This window comes from Dermacentor variabilis, chromosome 1 (assembly GCF_050947875.1).
Source record: "Dermacentor variabilis isolate Ectoservices chromosome 1, ASM5094787v1, whole genome shotgun sequence".
NCBI classification, from domain to species: Eukaryota; Metazoa; Arthropoda; class Arachnida; order Ixodida; family Ixodidae; genus Dermacentor; species Dermacentor variabilis.
The window spans coordinates 280377622-280395811 of NC_134568.1; the positions used below are offsets into that span (position 1 = coordinate 280377622).

Below are 18190 nucleotides of genomic sequence, written 5' to 3' on the forward strand. Positions count from 1 at the left end.
TAATGATGATCATGCATTTGTCTTTTATTGCTGCTTTTGTACATAAATTTAGTGGTCATGCAAGCTAGCACAGGCATAAAAGAGCTAGCAAAAGAAAGCTTGAAAAGAAGATGGTGTGTGCTACCACCTTGATGGAAAATTCGCAGGCACTACTCCCTGGAGGAGAAAGCCTGAACCAGCACCATTGAAAAATAGGTACGCTATCAGGCGTCCACTCAGCACGTTAGTAAAAAGATACCAGCCTGTGCATCGCACAAACTTGTCAGAAAGTAGTATATTGCCGGACGGTAACTGCCCTATAGAGGGTGAAGAAATGGCTTTGTGTGTTGAGATTTGATAGTGTGTTGCCAAGTTTTGACATTGGCCTTTCTAGCATCGCATTTAGTCTCTGGAGCACAAAAAAGCATAACTCACAAACTTTATTCCATTACGCATGTTATCCTGGATAAAGTGGCGACAGCGGATTCACCGACAGACTCGAAGTGTGCCAGCACAAATATCGGCCAAGAATGTCTTGTTCCTGAGCTTCCAAGTGTAGCCTCTGAATGCAACACTGCAGCTTCTTCAAGCAGCACAGAAGCCAATGAACGAGAACAACCTAGCCTAGTAACCATTCAGAATGGCAGCACCTCCAATTCTGATGACTCCCCATTGAAGACACAAAAAGCCAAGATCCACAAAGTTACCTTGGGAGCACCCATGCTTATTGGCTTCAGCAAGTACACGTCACTTCCACCACGTGAGAACTTTGCCAAGGACATGACCGACCACATCCCTTTTGAGAACTTGCCTGGTACCACTGGGAGATATGATAAGCTGCGTACAGTTATTGAGAAAGTCCGTGCTCTATGTGAATAAAATGAGAAAAATGAGGACTCGTAAAATGACATGAACTTCAAGTTCACAGATTTGTGTATAGTGCATGAAAGTATCTTCCAAGTAAAGTCACGTTATGAAAGTGGTGACGTAAATTAGGACTTGTAAAATGACGTGAACTTCAAGTTCACAGATTTGTGTGCAGTGCATGAAAGTATCTAGCAAGTAATCCTGATGACAAAAATATGTCACCACTTGACAGTGTGCAAAACGAGAACAAGGTGAAAGCAAGAGCAGTTTCGACAAGTGGATTTATCTTCTTCAAGGCAACATATGCTTTCCTCGCCACAGTATATACAGGTGGGTTTCTTCTAAAGGGGAGAGGGCGTAAGGCAGGTGGGTGCGGCAACAAGCGAAGGTGTGTTAATGGCGAGGGTGTCGAATTGAGAATAAAGGAGTGCTGTGCACAAGGCCAGGGACACTACCATCTCTCAACCACGTGTCAACGCCCATGTGTCAGCTGGCGTGTCAATGGCATGCACAGCAGCCCTCTATTACCTGTTTCGCTGGTAATGGAGGGCTGCTGTGCACGCACGCTGTTGACACATCTATTGCATATCTCGCCTTGAAAAAGACAAGTCCACTTGTCAAAACGTTGGCTCCTGCTTTCACCTTGTTCTCGTTTTGCTCATCGTCGAATTTCCATCTCTCGCCTTCCCTGTGTTTTCAATTGACAATGCGTCATTTTGCTGCACATCACCCCAGAATCTCTGTCACCTCATTGGGAAGTCAAACAGACACAAAGAGAAATATTAAAGGGCCCCTGAAACGGTTCAGACAAATTTTGTAGACGCGTAGGGTACAGCTTAAGTAGAACATTCGCACCACAATTTAAGTGAAGCATTACGTATTAATGGAGCTACAAGCAATTACATGTTACCCTCATCCGTAGCCATGCTTTTCCTCCTCAACTCGTTCGCCGAGCAATCGGGGCTAAGCTCCGCCTCCACTGGTTCTGCGTCACGATGCGACATCACATCGCCCACTTCCGGGTGTTTTGGAGCACGCCCCCGCCCGCCTGAAATGTCTCCGCTAGCAGCTTGGCCGTCAACCCCAGGCGTGAGCTATCGAAGCAGCGTGCATTGCGAGCATTCTGTCATAGCGTCGAACGTGTCTGGTATTCCGGTAATCACACACTAGCAGAACGTTTCGACGGAACGGTGAAGGCATAAACTCAAGCTGATGAAGAAACTTTAGCGTAGACGTACGTGAGCTACCTGATTGGTCTGCACGGTCCAGCCACCCATGGCGCAGAGCTTAACCAGCCAAAGAAAGAGCTAATATTGCTCTAACCAAGTGTAAAACATTTTAAACATTTACAAAAACAATGTGTTAACGATTACACTCCTGCGAAAAATTTACACCAGCAGCAAAGAAGAATACATTTTGTTACTGCTACTGTGTGTGTGTGGTTGAGCTCTATGCCACCAGGTGGCTGCACCGTACAGACCATTCAGATTTGCGCTTCTGTTCATCCCCTGAGACGACACGCAAGGGGACACGGCCAGGCCCTGTCCCCTTGCGCTTACATTTACCCTAATACCGGACTCGCGAAACGCTATTGCGTTAGTAATCTTCGGGTGTAAAGTGACGGCCGCAATCGCGCAAATCCTGGCGCCCATCGGATAGCGGCTGTCCAATGCGCTGCATGCCAGTCCGCTCGTCTACTGGCTTGCAGAAGGACACGATGTCGCAGCTTGACATATTGCCAGTCGCTACGTTTGCAGTCCACAACTCAACAAAGTTGAATCATAGCGCTCGCGACAAGACAGACCGACACTGACTGCGGAGCTCTCGTCAAAGATGGAGCACGTTGGAACATAAGCAGACGACACTGTGTGCCGAAAGTGCTTAAGTGTACTGAAAAATTGTTCTTGTGCATTCTCATTATGTTACTTTCTTTTTATAAAATCAAATTAACTAACATTCCAACTATTACAAACATCATTTGTTTACCATAAAGTTGGAAAAATTATCGATCACACGCCCTGGTCAGCCAATCAGATAGCTCACCCCACTGACGTCATATGGGCGATTTCCGTCATATGGGTAGGGGCGGCTTAAAATTCCGCCAAGCAGTGTGCTGCGATCGGCAGCGATGTGCATTTTTATACATGCTTTACGCGCAGCACTTAGGTGTGTCAATTAATGATCAGAAGGACCTACTCTAACGACTCAGTACATTTGTAGAAAATGGTCAAAATCATTTCAGGGTCCCTTTAAGTCAGTTTGGACTGGTATTCTTTCAGGGCACAATTTATTTCCAGAAAAAAAGCAATTGATCAAGAAAGCAAATGGAAGGCTGAAAATCTTTTTGAAATACAGTAGAACCTTGCTCATACGTTTTGGGGAAAGAAAAAGCTGAAGAAAACGTACTAACCGGGAAAACATACGATCCGAAGTAACTAAAAAAATTCGACAGAGTCAACTATTGTTGACACCTACGTAATGCGAAGCGTCGCACGGATTGTTGCGAGATGAGACGCCGACGCCCGTCGAGCTGGTGGTGCTTCGGTGGCCCGAGACGCGTTTTATTGTTTTCCTCTTGTGTGGTGTTTCAAGAGGGCGGCGGGAAACCGAAACGAAATCGAGCTGGTGGGCGACGCGGGATGCCGCCGAAGCGAAACGTGATGCCCACATCGCGCCACCTGGAGCAGGGAACGGTAGTGTGTTTGGATTATCGCTTACTAAAAGTGCACTCTTAGGCAAAGTTACACCCTTTGGATTGCCCCTTCTGCCACACAACAATAATCGTTATCTGCCTTGATACGTTTCCTTTCTTTAACGCTGTGAGCCCGGTACTTTCCAGTAACGAACGGCACGCACGTTATCAGCATAGAACAGTTTACACCCTTTCGAGTGCCCCTTCTGATAACGCGCGTGCCGTTCGTTACTGGAAAGTTCCGGGCTCGCAGCGTTAAAGAAAGGAAACGCATCAAGGCAGATAACGATTATTGTTGTGTGGCAGAAGGGGCAAGCCAAAGGGTGTAACTTTGCCTAAGAGTGTGTGCAGTATGCTACCAACGGCAGGCACTACGCACCACGTGCTGTAAAACAGATAGATATAGGTGAAGATTCTTATCGCAATAGGTTTGGCGGCGATAGCTGTGAATGGGGCATGCGACGACCCGTGCGGTGATTTGCTGATACTGGAATAAGAAACCACGCCGTCGTTTTCACGTGAGACAAGCGGCTGTGTGTGTGCGTGCGTGCACTGTGATCGATCGTGCGCGCCTCGCACCTGTTCTTGATCACATCTAGCGGCCGAAAAACGTATACGATCGGAGTCTACAGCAAGGAACGGCAACGCGTTTCGGTTACCGCCTATTAAAGTGGGCGCTACGCTTCCGACGGCACCACGTGCTATGAAACAAATGGGCGAAAATGCTTATTGCTATAGGATTGGCAGTGGTAGCTGTGAATGCCATGTGCGACAACTCCATAGAAGATTTGTTGGTACCGAAATGAGAAACTGCGTGCGCGCCGGAGTTTTCACGCGACATGGGTGGGCGAGTGTTGCAATGTAGCTGCCGTGGCTGGCAGCTATATACTGTCCTCGATCGCGCGCGCCTCGCGCATTTTCTTACGTATCATACAATCGCCGTTTGGCGATGTACTGAACGTTGGTGCCGAAAAATCGTGTTTTCCGAGAATGTACGAACCGGTAAAAAATGAGCCTAACTCTATTGGGTAATGTTTTGTGTTCTCTGTTGCGGACGTTGGCGCCGGGAAAACTTGCATAACAGGAACATATGAACGAGGTTCTACTTTATATACCACAAATGAGGCACTGATGACATAATGGGGTTGCAAGGGATTCTCTTCACGCTGAGTTCTTGTGCGCTTTAGAATGCAGCACACGTTGCGGGTTCAACTCGACTGGGGCCCATCCCAGAACCTCTGTTGCCTCATTGTGAAGTCTTAGATAGAAAGAGTAATATTAAGTCAGTTTGGACTGGTATTCTTTCAGGGCACTGCACTTATTTCCACAAAAAAGGCAATTTATCAAGAAAACAAATGGAAGGCCAAAGATCTTGAAATACATGCCACAAATGCACTGATGACATAATGGGTTGCAAAGTATTTTCCTCACACTGATTTCCTGAGTACTTTAATATGCAGCACGCACTGCGGGTTCAATCCCTACCGGGGTGGCTGCATTTTGATGGAGGCAAAATGCAAAAATGCTCATGTACTTAGATTTAGGTGCATATTAAAGAGCCCAAGCCACTCAAAATTAATCTGGAGTCCCCTACTACCGCGTGCCTCATATTTATATTTTTGGTTTGGCAAGTAAAGCCCCAGAATGCCGCACAATCATTCTTTATTGGTGAACAATCAATTAGCCCTGAGCAGATGCTGTTAAAATTCATGTAATTGGGAGCCGATGCTGGAATTTCAATGTGGCACCATCACCAGTCTTTAGTTTTTGCACTCGTTCTTGGTTTACCAACCCCGCACAAATACCTTTTATTTCTTTTTGGCTCCCTTAGGGGCACTGTAGAGAAAAATAATTTGAGCTGTATTAGTAAATTACCCTTCTACAATACAAAAAAAAAGCCATTCTTGCGGTGAGAGGAGGCTTGGTAAGCCAGAAAAGACTCAAAAGCGAAATACACCACCTTGAAGTTCCTGCACCAGGTCGTCGTGACATCCTGGATTTGGCACTGTCAGCTTGAGCCTAGTAAACTTTTCATTGGTAAAGATTAGTTATATTGTACTCTAAAAGAACTAAAGACTGAACTTGACAAGTTTCAGAAACATTTATTCAGCCACAATGGCCCAAACACGAAAAATTGTACTATAACCTTCATTTTATCTTCTAATACTCAACATATTGCGAAATTAAAAAAAATATTCCTTTCAAAGAATGCTTGATTAATCTAAACAGATGTGTCCTAAAGGCGCATGTTTACATCAAACAGATCTTAATCCCAGCCTTCGCGCAGTGGCCCTGAGAACAAAATTTCACACTCAAGGGAACACACTGGCCAATTTGTTAGTCCGGAAGATTATTAACCAGGCAGGCTCGACTGGGACGATCCTCGGAATCCACCGCGACAAATGCCTGAGAGATTCTCGCTCATCAGCATAACTGAAAAAAAAATACCCTGTCCTTCACTCACAACTCAGTGGAAAGGAAGCCGCCAGCTGGTGCAAAATTCAGACTGGGGTACTCACTTTCCAGTAGTTCCGGTCCGAAACCTAAAAAAGATCAAGTTCTTGCGACGCCCGTGGCAGAAAGGATGTTCCACATCCGCCGCCAAGATTTCTGAGTGGTGGCGCTGGCTAACATTCCCAGGGTTCTACTAGGTAACATGGACACCCAAGAAAGTGGATGGGGAAACGGTGCCGCAGTAGCTCAATTGGTAGAGCATCGTACACGTAATGCGAAGGTTGTGGGATCATTCCCCACCTGCGGCAAGTTGTTTTTTCAACCACTTTCATTTCCATTAATTTATTGTTTCTTTATTTCATTTATTAAGCACAAGTAATTTCCCCTATGTTGTCCTTGGTGTCAGTGTTTGTTGGCTTCTTATGATACGACTAATAACAATCGGGCCCCTCGGTTAACCCCCTTTCTTCTCATTGGTTACTCAGAAGTACCTTCTGTGGAGTTTGCCAAATCTGTATTTTGGTTAGCTGCGGGTCAGGAGCATTGATTACCACAGAGCATTACTGTTACGATATGGAGGAGTAAATAGCGCAAACGGAACATTGCACAATGTTGGCCAAATTAAATTTTTTTTCTCCATATGTATAAAAACAGTTTTGAAGTTTTCCCAGCCTGTTGCCATGAATGTTGTTGAAACTTGAGGCAAATATCTTTGCCCTGCTAGGTAACTTAAAAAGTCATCAGAAGTGCTCAAGTTTGGGTATGTCTTTTTAAGAAAAAGCAATATTTTTTTTAAAAAGGCCATGTTTAACTTACTTAAAGATTTCCCAAATTAAGTCTATTGTCTTGAACTAATGCAGTCTGGAAAAACATTGTTGCATTATTTATTTTGTTCTGGAATTGTAAAGCAAGAAATATGACTGAATAAACGGTACTGCCACTGCAACATATGGGGTCCATGCATGCTGGGTGTTACCCGCCGTGGTTGCTCGATGGGAGTGAAATGCGAAAACACCCGTGTACTTAGATTTAGGCTCACGTTAAAGAACCCCAGGTGGTCAAAATTTCCGGAGTCCCCCATACGGCGTGCCTCATAATCAGAAAGTGGTTTTGGCACGTAAAACCCTATAATTTAACTGAGGTTTTTAGCGCACGAAAAGGGACAAAAGACAGTGGCGAAACGAGGACACGTTTCGCCACTGTCTTTCGTCCCTTTTCGTGCGCTAAAAACCTCAGTTATGGAATACCAACACGCCCTAACCTATACCCTATAATTTAATATTTTAATGCTGGGTGTTGCTGGTTCCTTTGTTTTACGACACGAAAATGCTTCAGGATGGTTCTGAAAGTCCAGATTGACAACCTAAAATTTTGGGGGTGAAAACACTCTGCGCATTTCTGGACAGGAAGCGCAATATCTGCATTGGCACAGCGACGGAACCGTGGAGAACTGTTACATGGTTTGGAGGACTTACTCTTGATATCGGGCTTTTATGCGCATATATGGTGCATGCGGTTCCAAAAAGAAAGTGTAAGATGAGTGTGCAGTAGAACTTGCAGTATTGGTGGCGAGGAGTTACGGAGTCACCATCTGTCGGAAGCGCCTCCCTTGCATAATATGAGGGATCGCGCGGCGTGCTCCTCATAGGTTTTGCTTACGGCGCTCAAAAAAAAAAAAAACGCCACGCAGCAGCCCTCCTGGACATTTATGTAGGTACTCTCAAAACTATGGAAGTCTTTGACTGTCAATATAATAATCTTGGGCAAACTGAAAGCACAGAATCGTTTACAGACGCTATCTCTTTACCGAATATGTGGAGTGAACGCCACTGCGCGCGATCGCCGCGATGGAGTCTCCCAAACAGGCTTTTTGCGTGAAAGGTAGGCAAACGCTGAGAGCAAGCTATGTGAAATATGTTCTTATAGTGGGCTGTCTGTATAATCAAATGGGGCATAACAGAGTGAAGCATCAATGCAGCAATTGCACAGGTTCGCAGCGACCGGACTGCATGTCTGCGTGCATGTCTGCGCACAATGTTTTGCTTTTGCTGTGAGCGCGTTTTCGCACCGTGCCGTGAGCTTTAGGCTGCAGCATACACTAGCAACCATTGTTGCATGGGCGCTATCGGAACTGTTCAAAAATAATTCCGTTATAGAGACTTCGACGCCTAGCTACGGCGACTGTGATGTGCCGTCACGACAATTGAATCTTTTTTTGTCTTCTAAATTCTTGGACATTTCAATATTATTTCTCAAGTTGCGTCACACTGTATGTTTATCGGTCTTCTCAGCGTGCGATTTCCCTCTGCTTGTTTTTCGTAATCCACTGCATTAATTTTCATGACCATATGCCGTGCCTTTCTTTAATGTGCGTCTTACCGCTCCCTTTCCGTTTCAGTGAACTTGCCAGTACCTAGTATCAACAAGTTCATAGACCAAACCGTCATGACATTAGCCGGGCAGCAGGCGCGCGTGAGTGTCTCAGTGCGCGTTTTCTGCTACTCACTGAACATTGCGCAGTCCCGGAGCCGTAGCAGAAATGTTCCTCGCGTCTGTGCTTGCTGCATACCCGGGTTGTAGCCGATGGCTGTCTGCCGGCTCTAAGTTTCGCCAGCCAGCTTCACGCAGCTCCTTACCCTGTGGCTACGTGTGAATAAGGCTGACACCGGATCCGTTGCGTACGTCCAGCACTGCAGCACCGAGCAGTAGCCTACCATGCTGCACGCCTCTAAAGGCAGCCACTACCTATTATATTACTTTCAAATGTAGTCAAGCAGACATCCAAGGCGGTAAAGCCTACTTAATCAGAACCGCGGCGCGAGTGGGACTTTAAACTTTCCTTTTCAGCTCGCTTCGGCGCTTCCGAAGCAGCCGGCGCGGCCGCTGTGTCCACGCGATTCCTCATGCCACGTCACATCGACGGTGGCGCTAGCTTTTCCAGTGGTAGAGCTTGCCCCCAATACTTAAGTGAGCCAACGCCACATTAGGCCACGCAGTTTCAGTGGAATGCGGAACATGCAGCACTTTACTTTTTAACACCACTAACTTCTGCGTAATTTTTTTTACTGTGTCTATGACTGGCTATACATTACACACAACTGTCCTGATGGAATAATTTATTAAAATGTGCACACAACAGTACAGACATGTACATCCTGTTTGTTCGATTCAAAGGTCAACCAGCAGGTTCAGCTGTCCACATTTCCATTTCATGTATGCTCGTCTGTGAAGCACGGGCGACATTGCGGTTTTTCAGCGGTGACAATGCTCCACAACTGATGGTACAAATGTAGCAGAGCATCCTGCAGTAGAACACCATATATGTTAATTCCATATTTAGGTACACATGACCTTGTCTTTAAAAAGACCCTATGCAGTGGCTACTAAACAGAGTGCATTAAGTACAAAGAGATAGTTTCAACTAAACAGTGTCAGTTAAAGCCTACACAAATATTATTTGCTTTGCCTTTGTTTAACGATGCTTTTAAAAACTCGAAGAATTTCCTTTCAAAACTAAGTACCAAACTTCTGCAAGCATTACGAAACCACAAACCTCTGGTCTGGTACTAGAAACAGTTGCAATTCTCGGCAAATTCATGGGTTGTGATTTGCTAGCTTCCGCAAACGAAAATGACCTTTTTACCATTTATGCAGTGGCAGCAATGGCAGTGATGAATGTCTGATTCGCTATGCTTTAGACATTTTCATACATCTCCACACTACTCTTGTCAATACTGGTACTGAAACTCCCTCGCACCCACAGACTTCCTTGAGACCTTGTGCATGACGGACACAGTGCACCCTCCCTTTAATAAAATTATGAAAATACAGTCCTGCTTGAAATTCAACAGGAATGCAAAATAATTCTGAACCGTCTATATAAGTTCCCTTAATAAAAAACCAACTAATCATGTCCCTGATAAAGAAGTTGTACACAAATTTACATTGCTTTTGGTATAACCCTTCTACAATGTAACATGAAGATCTAAAACTTGCTTGTGTCACTAGCAATACTAGAGTATTTTGACTTCCCTTTCATTTGTACCTATTTATTTATTAAATACTCCAAACCTGCATCGAGTCCAAGTAGGATCAATAAGAATACACATCAAATCTACAGGTAAAGTTGCTCATAGAAAAAGTTATTGCACAAGGTTAGGTGGAACGCTGGTGCATGATTTGGACTATCACAGATGACATCAAATTAGAAGATATAAGTACTTACATCGTGCTCCAGAAGTGAGAAGAATATGTTGGGCGACCAGCTGAGTTTTCGATAAAGGAGGTGGAACAGCTTTCCGTCAAAGAAAAGCCAAGGTGCAGCACTTTCCATGGGCAATGGTTGTCCACAGGCACTGAGGACCATCATCACACACTGAACACCTATCATGACATATGTGGAGATAATTACCAGGTCAGCATTGACCAGGTTTTTCTGCTTGGAAAGAAACAATGACATCTTCATTAGAACATTTGGCGAGCTCAGTGTACTATACAGGAATCGAGGCAACATGCATACACAGAACCTCTGCAATGAGCACAGCATTTTGGCAGTTTACTACAATAAGTCGGATGCATACTTGGCATGAAAACGTTACGGACTGTGGGACCTTAGAAAAAAAAAGGGAATATTTCCACTGCCTGTGCTAGTATACATGGGAACAACTGTGTCGTACGGTTTTGCTGGTTGTGGCCACAAACTGCTTGGAAGTTTAATGTTTTCTCAGATCCCACACAGTCCGTAAACCTTTGACGCTGACAGTGCCATGGAGTACAGAACCAAATCACAGATATCCATGAGCAATGTAAGAAAACCATCTATGCCTGCAGCTTTATTCAACCCAGGAGTTGCAACATTGCTGCCAGTACACAATTTTGCACATGCCTTTCAAGTTAACCCTGAGGTGCAGGCCATGCCATCTGCTTGGACTAATCACTCCAATCACACATGCAGCAATTTTTTTTTTTTCTGAAGTGTACTTGTACTCCACATTTTCAAAGTATACACTAAAGGTTTTTATTTCCATTGCACAATGAATGATGACTTCTCAGTCTGGCACTGTAGATAACTGAACAAAGCCAGCACATGCATAGTCTCCCATTTTAGTGCAGGCACTATTCCACTGCTGTTTCCAGTGTGTAGTGTCTGTAACAAAATTTCACCAGCAGAAATTATAGACATGTTAAAAGAAATTGTTGTAGTGTTCAGGAAACTTCCACCATGTCAAGCACACATCCAAAAAATTTCACCTTACCAAATCAACATGCTGTGCACTGTGGCTACACCATGTCACCAGTAAGTGTAAAGCTCCTATTCACTCTGGAGGCACCATCTGAACTGTGCCACAATCAAGTACAATAGTGAGAATCTGCGTCGGAGGAATGAGGGCCATGGTCACTAAAGGAAAATATTAAGTTGCGCTACAGTGTTGCTCGAACTTTTTCAGTATGTGACCCCTTGTAGTAGTACTAACCTACCATAACCCCCCCCCCCCACCACCTTTATATATAAACTCTTCAGAAAATTTACTCTTTTCAATGACGCAGATACATTTACATTTTAAGTCATTCAAAAGACATTAACCACATGTGGCGACTGAAGGTTTAGATTGCCGTCCTTCTTGTGGCAAAAAAAGAGTATTGCACTCTGCAAAATAAACATCATTTCAGGGGTGATATATATATATATATATATATATATATATATATATATATATATATATATATATTATAAAGTGCACAACATCTGCAGGCTTGGAGCAACGCCTGTCACTGGCAAAAGATGCCGAGAGCGAGTGAGGCTATACTAATCCAGGTACAACCAATTTAGGAAGGCCCACTAAGCTTCAACAAGACACTCCTTCATCAGAACAAGAATTGGCCTCCCTGGTGCAGTATTCGGCCACCCCCTCCCACATGGTGGCTCACTCAATTACCAAATGGCCCTCAGTCCCCAGCAGCTGCGGAGCACCTGACCAAGGCGGCGGTCAGACCTGTAACGCAGCAAGGGTGCTAAGAATCTCTGGGTCCGGACAGGCCGCCAATGGAAACTGACCCTTTCAACATTTAACAACCGAACCCTCTCGAGTGAGGCTAGCTTAGCAGGACTCTTTGAGGGACTATCAGACATTGTTTGGGATATCATAGGCATTAGTGAGATTTGAAGAACTGGTGAGGCTTATACATTGCTGAATAATGGACATGTCCTCTGCTATAGAGGTCTCCTAGACAAGAAGCAATACATGGTAGGACTCCGAATTCATAAGGACATAGCGGGCAACATTGACGAATTCTACAGCATTAATGAGAAGTTAGCTGTAGTCGTAATCAAACTTAAGAGGTATAGATTAAAGGTAGTAAACCTACGCTCCACATCCAGTCACGATGATGAGGAAGTAGATCAGTTTCATGAAGATGTTGAATTAGCAATGAGAAAAATGCAAACTCAATATACTGTAGTAATGGGTGACTTGATGCAAAAGTGGGGAAAAAGGCTGGGGAACAAGCAATTGGCAACTATAGCGTCGATTCTAGGAATGCTAGAGGAGAGATGCTGGTAGAATTCACAGAAAGGAATAAGCTTCGACTAATGAACACCTTCAGGAAGTGTAGCAACAGAAAGTGGACCTAGAAAAGCCTTAATAGTGAAACATGAAATGAAATAGATTTCATACTTTCTGCCGATCCCAACATAGTGCAGGATATTGAAGTGTTAGGTAAAGTGCAGTGATCATAGGTTAGTGAGGTCTCGGATTACTCTCAGTTTGAAAAGAGGAAAAGCAAAATTAGTCAAGAAGAAACAGGTCAACCTAGAGGCAGTAAGGGTAAAAGCAGACAAATTCAGGCTGGTACTTGCAAACAAATATGCAGCCTTAGAACAGAGAGATGATGATGACATAGAGCTAATGAATGAAACCATAACTAGGTTGGCTTCAGAGGCAGCAATTGAAGTGGGAGGCAACCAGTAGGCAAACTCTCCCAAGTAACAAGGGACCTAATAAAGAAACAAAAAATGAAAGTGTCCAACTCAAGAGATAAGGTGGAATTCGCGTAACTGTCAAAACTGATTAACAAGGTGAAACTATAACGTGAGAAAGAATGAAGAAGCCCTAAAACATGGACACAGCCTGAAATCGGTGAGAAAGAAACTTGGCATAGGACAAACCAAGATCTATGCACTAAAAGATAAGCAGGGTAATATCATCAGCAATCTCAAAGATATAGTAAAAACAGCGGAAGAATTCTATACTGACCTGTACAGTACCCAGAGGAATCAGGATACCTCGATTAGAAACAGTAATGAACAGGATACAGAGACTCCTCCTATAACTAGCGATGAGGTCAGAAGGGCCTTGCAAGACATGAAACGAGGAAGAGCAGAAGGAGAAGATGGAATAACAGTAGATTTAATCAGGAAAGGAGGAGACATAATGCTTGGAATACTGGCGGCTCTTTATGCGAAGTGTCTATCGAATGAAAGGGTCCCAGCAAACTGGAAAAATGCAAACATTATACTCGTCCACAAAAAGGGAGACATTAAAGAATTGAAAAATTATAGTCCCATTAGCTTACTCCCATTATTATATAAAATATTTACCAAATTAATCTCCAATAAACTAAGGGCAACACTGGACTTTAGTCAATCAAGGGAACAGGCTGGCTTCCGGAAGGGATACTCTACAATGGATTACATCCATGTCATTAATCAGGTTATTGAGAAATCCGCAGAGTATAGTAAGCCTCTCTATATGGCTTTCATAGATTACGAAAAGGCATTTGATTCAGTAGAGATGCCAACAGTCATAGCGGCATTACGTAATCAAGGAGCACAGAAAGCTTACGTAAATACCTTGGAAAATATCTACAAAGGTTCTACAGCTACCTTAATTCTACACAAGAAAAGCAGGAAGATACCTAAAGATAAAGGGGTCAGACAGGGAGACACAATCTCTCCAATGCTATTCACTGCGTGCTTGGAAGAAGTATTCAAGCTATTAAACTGGGAAGGCTTAGGAGTAAAGATCGACAGCGAATATCTCAGCAACCTTTGGTTTGCCGATGATATTGCTCTATTCAGCAGTAATGCAGACAAATTGCAACAAATGATTGAGGACCTCAACAGAGAGAGTGTAAGAGTGGGATTGGAAGATTAATATGCAGAAGACAAAGACAATGATAAATAAGCGGGCACAGGAAGAAGAGTTCAGGATTGCCAGTCGGCCTCTAGAGTCTGTGAAGGAGTATGTTTACCTAGGCCAATTAATCACAGGGAACCCTGATCATGAGAAGGAAATTCACAGAAGAATAAAAATGGGTTGGATCGCATACGGCAGACATTGCCAGCTCCTGACTGGAAGCTTACCATTATCATTGAAAAGGAAGGTGTACAATCAGTGCATTTTACCAGTGCTGACATAAGGGGCAGACTTGCAGACTGACAAAGAAGCTTGAGAACAAGTTAAGGACTGCGCAAAGAGCGATAGAACGAAGATTGCTAGGCATAACATTAAGAGGCAGAAAGAGAGCAGTTTGGATCAGAGAGCAAACGGGTATAGTCGATATTCTAATTGACATCAAGAGATGGAGCTGGGCAGGTCATGTAATGTGCAGGTTAGACAACTGTTGGACCATTAGGGTTACAGAATGGATAGGAAGAGAAGGGAAACGTACTCGAGGATGGCAGAAGACTAGGTGGTGCGATGAAATTAGGAAATTCGCGGGCGCTAGTTGGAATCGGCTGGCACAGGACAGGGGTAATTGGAGATCGCAAGGAGAGGCCTTCGTCCTGCAGTGGACATAAAACAGGCTGATGATGATTATGATTATATATATGTATATATAGTTGGAAGTATACGAATTCCTGGCAACTAAACAATTATTTGAAGAAATCCACATAGAAAAAAAAAATTCAAAATTTCTTTTCGACGCTTGGCCAGAATGTCAAACATAAATAGAGAAAAACATAAAACAGAGAAAATAGTCTAGAGGAATTCGAAATCCCAAAGGTAACGCCGGAAGAAGTAAAGAAAGCCTTGGGAGATATGCAAAGGGGGAAGGCAGCTGGGGAGGATCAGGTAACAACAGATTTGTTGAAGGATGGTGGACAGATTGTTCTAGAGAAAGTGGCCATCCGGTATACGCAATGCCTCATGACCTCGAGCGTACCGGAATCTTGGAAGAACGCTAACATAATCCTAATCCATAAGAAAGGGGACGCCAAAGACTTGAAAAATTATAGACCGATCAGCTTACTGTCCGTTGCCTACAAAGTATTTACTAAGGTAATTGCAAATAGAATCAGGAACACCTTAGATTTCTGTCAACCAAAGGACCAGGCAGGATTCCGTAAAGGCTACTCAACAATAGACCATATTCACACTATCAATCAAGTGATAGAGAAATGTGCAGAATATAACCAACCCTGATATATAGCTTTCATTGATTACGAGAAAGCGTTTGATTCAGTCGAAACCTCAGCAGTCATGGAGGCATTACGGAATCAGGGTGTAGACGAGCCGTATGTAAAAATACTGAAAGATATCTATAGCGGCTCCACAGCCACCGTAGTCCTCCATAAAGCAAGCAACAAAATCCCAATGAAGAAAGGCGTCAGGCAGGGAGATACGATATCTCCAATGCTATTCACAGCGTGTTTACAGGAGGTATTCAGAGACCTGGATTGGGAAGAATTGGGGATAAATGTTAATGGAGAATACCTTAGTAACTTGCGATTCGCTGATGATATTGCCTTGCTTAGTAACTCAGGGGACCAATTGCAATGCATGCTCACTGACCTGGAGAGGTAAAGCAGAAGAATTGGTCTAAAAATTAATCTGCAGAAAACTAAAGTAATGCTTAACAGTCTCGGAAGAGAACAGCAATTTACAATAGGCAGCGAGGCACTGGAAGTCGTAAGAGAATACATCTACTTGGGGCAGGTAGTGACGGCGGATCCGGATCATGAGACGGAAATAATCAGAAGAATAAGAATGGGCTGGGGTGCGTTTGGCAGGCATTCTCAGATCATGAACAGGAGGTTGCCATTATCCCTCAAGAGAAAAGTATATAACAGCTGTGTCTTACCAGTACTCACCTACGGGGCAGAAACCTGGAGGCTTACGAAAAGGGTTCTACTCAAATTGAGGACGACGCAACGAGCTATGCAAAGAAGAATGATAGGTGTAACGTTAAGGGATAAGAAAAGAGCAGATTGGGTGAGGGAACAAACGCGAGTTAATGACATCTTAGTTGAAATCAAGAAAAAGAAATGGACATGGGCAGGACATGTAATGAGGAGGGAAGATAACCGATGGTCATTAAGGGTTACGGACTGGATCCCAAGGGAAGGGAAGCGTAGCAGGGGGCGGCAGTAAGTTAGGTGGGCGGATGAGATTAAGAAGTTTGCAGGCATGGCATGGCCACAATTAGTACATGACTGGGGTTGCTGGAGAAGTATGGGAGAGGCCTTTGCCCTGCAGTGGGCGTAACCAGGCTGATGATGATGATGATTACTCTTTAAGAAAATGGCGTTGAAAGAGTACGGGCACCGAGACTAAAAATTCATCTGTGTTTCAGCAAGCAGAATGCACACATAGCTAGACCTTCCATGACCTCCAGAAAAAGACTTATGGCCCATTTGGGGGTCATGACCCTCAGTTTGAGAAACGCTGACCTAGATTGAAAAGCTAGCGTTTTGTAATAATGAATTCATCATTTGTAGCAAGAAGAGCGCTTTTGTAGGCGAGCAAATGGAAAATCAGAGTGGCGCCACCTAGTGTGGACTACAGTACCTCACATGACATCAGCACTGGCTGATTCTCAGAGAGCAATCACATAGAGATTACATCAACTCATACATTTTAGTGAGAGCAATAATTAATGTTGAGAAGCAGCAGCGTAACCTTTGGTGGCAATTTCCTGTGCAACAAAGTATTATACCACCACGCAAGAAATGATAATAGATTCCTAGACATACTCTATTCTAGTTTGACTTAATATTTTATTTTTGTGTCCCTCTAATGTTGGTGGTGCAGTTACCACAAGAATTGAATAAAGCTTCTATAATGCTTAGATATTTTCAGGCTGCTTTTATAATGGGCAGCGGACATGCATAGCAGGCGTTAACTGATGCCATTGTACAGGAAAATAATGCAATATAACTCGAACACAGCACTACATGTTCCAAGTATACTACCAGAGCTGGGCATATACAGTGAGTTATATTGATGTATTTTTCCCACAGAGAGTGAGCCTTGAATGGAAGCAGCACTAGTGCTAGTACAATTAGCCCCGAGAACGAACTACAGGGGCGCTGCGAGCGCCGCTCGCGTGACATCAGGGCACGGACTCGTGTCTGTCGAAATATCTTGCCCCTATTCTTAGCAACATTTACCTGAGTAACGTTGACAACTGCTTAGAGAAAGCATTAGGTGATAGCGTTATCAAGATATTTCGTTACGTTGATAATTACCTGATTTTCTGCAATAGGGAAGAATTCGATTCCGCTGCTACCTCAGTAAGTGAGCAATTTAAACTTTATGGGGGAGGATTAAAGTTTACCAAGGAATTTCCTCAGCGACGCGTAATTCAGTTTCTTGACGTTTTCTTGATCTTCGAGCAAAATCATGTTTGTTGGCAGTACTCCCCAAGATCTTCGAAGCCGTTGCTAAACTTTCAATCCAAGCATTCTAAATTAGTAAAAAACGGAATTGCCATGTCGTGCCTTAAGTCTTCCCTCACCAGATCCTGCATGCACAAAATGAGCGCCAGTTTTAATGCGCAGGTCTGGCGCCTATTAGAAGCAGGTTATCCTAGTGTAGCGGTGGCCACTGTGGCTGAGCGCCTAAAGAAGTCGGTTTCGAGAGGGACGGACGTGATTACAGAAAGCTGTAATAGCAAAAAAAGAGTAGTGGCTATTCCGTATATTCATTCAGTGTTGCACAGGCTTAAAAAATTTGCTAGTAGATATGATGTTAATGTTGCTTTCACTGCTCCCAATAAGCTGGGTAAGATTTGCGCTGCCATACAGAATAAAGAGGAGCGGGTAAAAGGCAAAAAACGAACAGATATTTGTCCAGTAAAGCACAATAAGAACAACAGTTTTACTGACTGTCGTATGGGTGTGGTTTATAAAATTCCCCTTAGCTGTGGCCAGTTCTACGTAGGGCAAACGGGACGGTGTATCAATCAGAGGCTAAT

General features: G+C 43.8%; 2 protein-coding genes and 1 non-coding gene across 4 annotated transcripts in view; 2 read left to right on the forward strand and 1 right to left on the reverse strand.

The window, feature by feature from the left end:
* Nucleotides 1–872, forward strand: part of LOC142565732 (zinc finger CCHC domain-containing protein 8 homolog) — a 42778-nt gene extending 41906 nt beyond the window's left edge. The window contains exon 12 of the mRNA XM_075676285.1: nt 452–872. Coding sequence (XP_075532400.1) covers nt 452–858 — 407 coding nt within the window. The 3' untranslated portion in view covers nt 859–872. The remainder of the gene's footprint in view (nt 1–451) is intronic.
* A 5355-nt stretch (nt 873–6227) lies between these two features.
* Nucleotides 6228–6300, forward strand: TRNAT-CGU (transfer RNA threonine (anticodon CGU)). The gene has a single exon. It is a non-coding gene; the product is annotated as a tRNA-Thr (tRNA).
* Nucleotides 6301–9093: 2793 nt separating this feature from the next.
* Nucleotides 9094–18190, reverse strand: part of LOC142565748 (constitutive coactivator of peroxisome proliferator-activated receptor gamma-like) — a 36030-nt gene continuing 26933 nt past the window's right edge. Inside the window, exons 8-9 of one of the 2 annotated variants that reach the window (XM_075676286.1) lie at nt 10218–10427; nt 9094–9294 (exon numbers count right to left, since the gene is read on the reverse strand). In XM_075676286.1, coding sequence (XP_075532401.1) covers nt 9202–9294; nt 10218–10427 — 303 coding nt within the window. In that variant the 3' untranslated portion in view covers nt 9094–9201. Of the gene's footprint in view, nt 9295–10217; nt 10428–10928; nt 11139–18190 lie in introns of those variants that run through there. The other variant, XM_075676288.1, reaches the window with a different exon arrangement.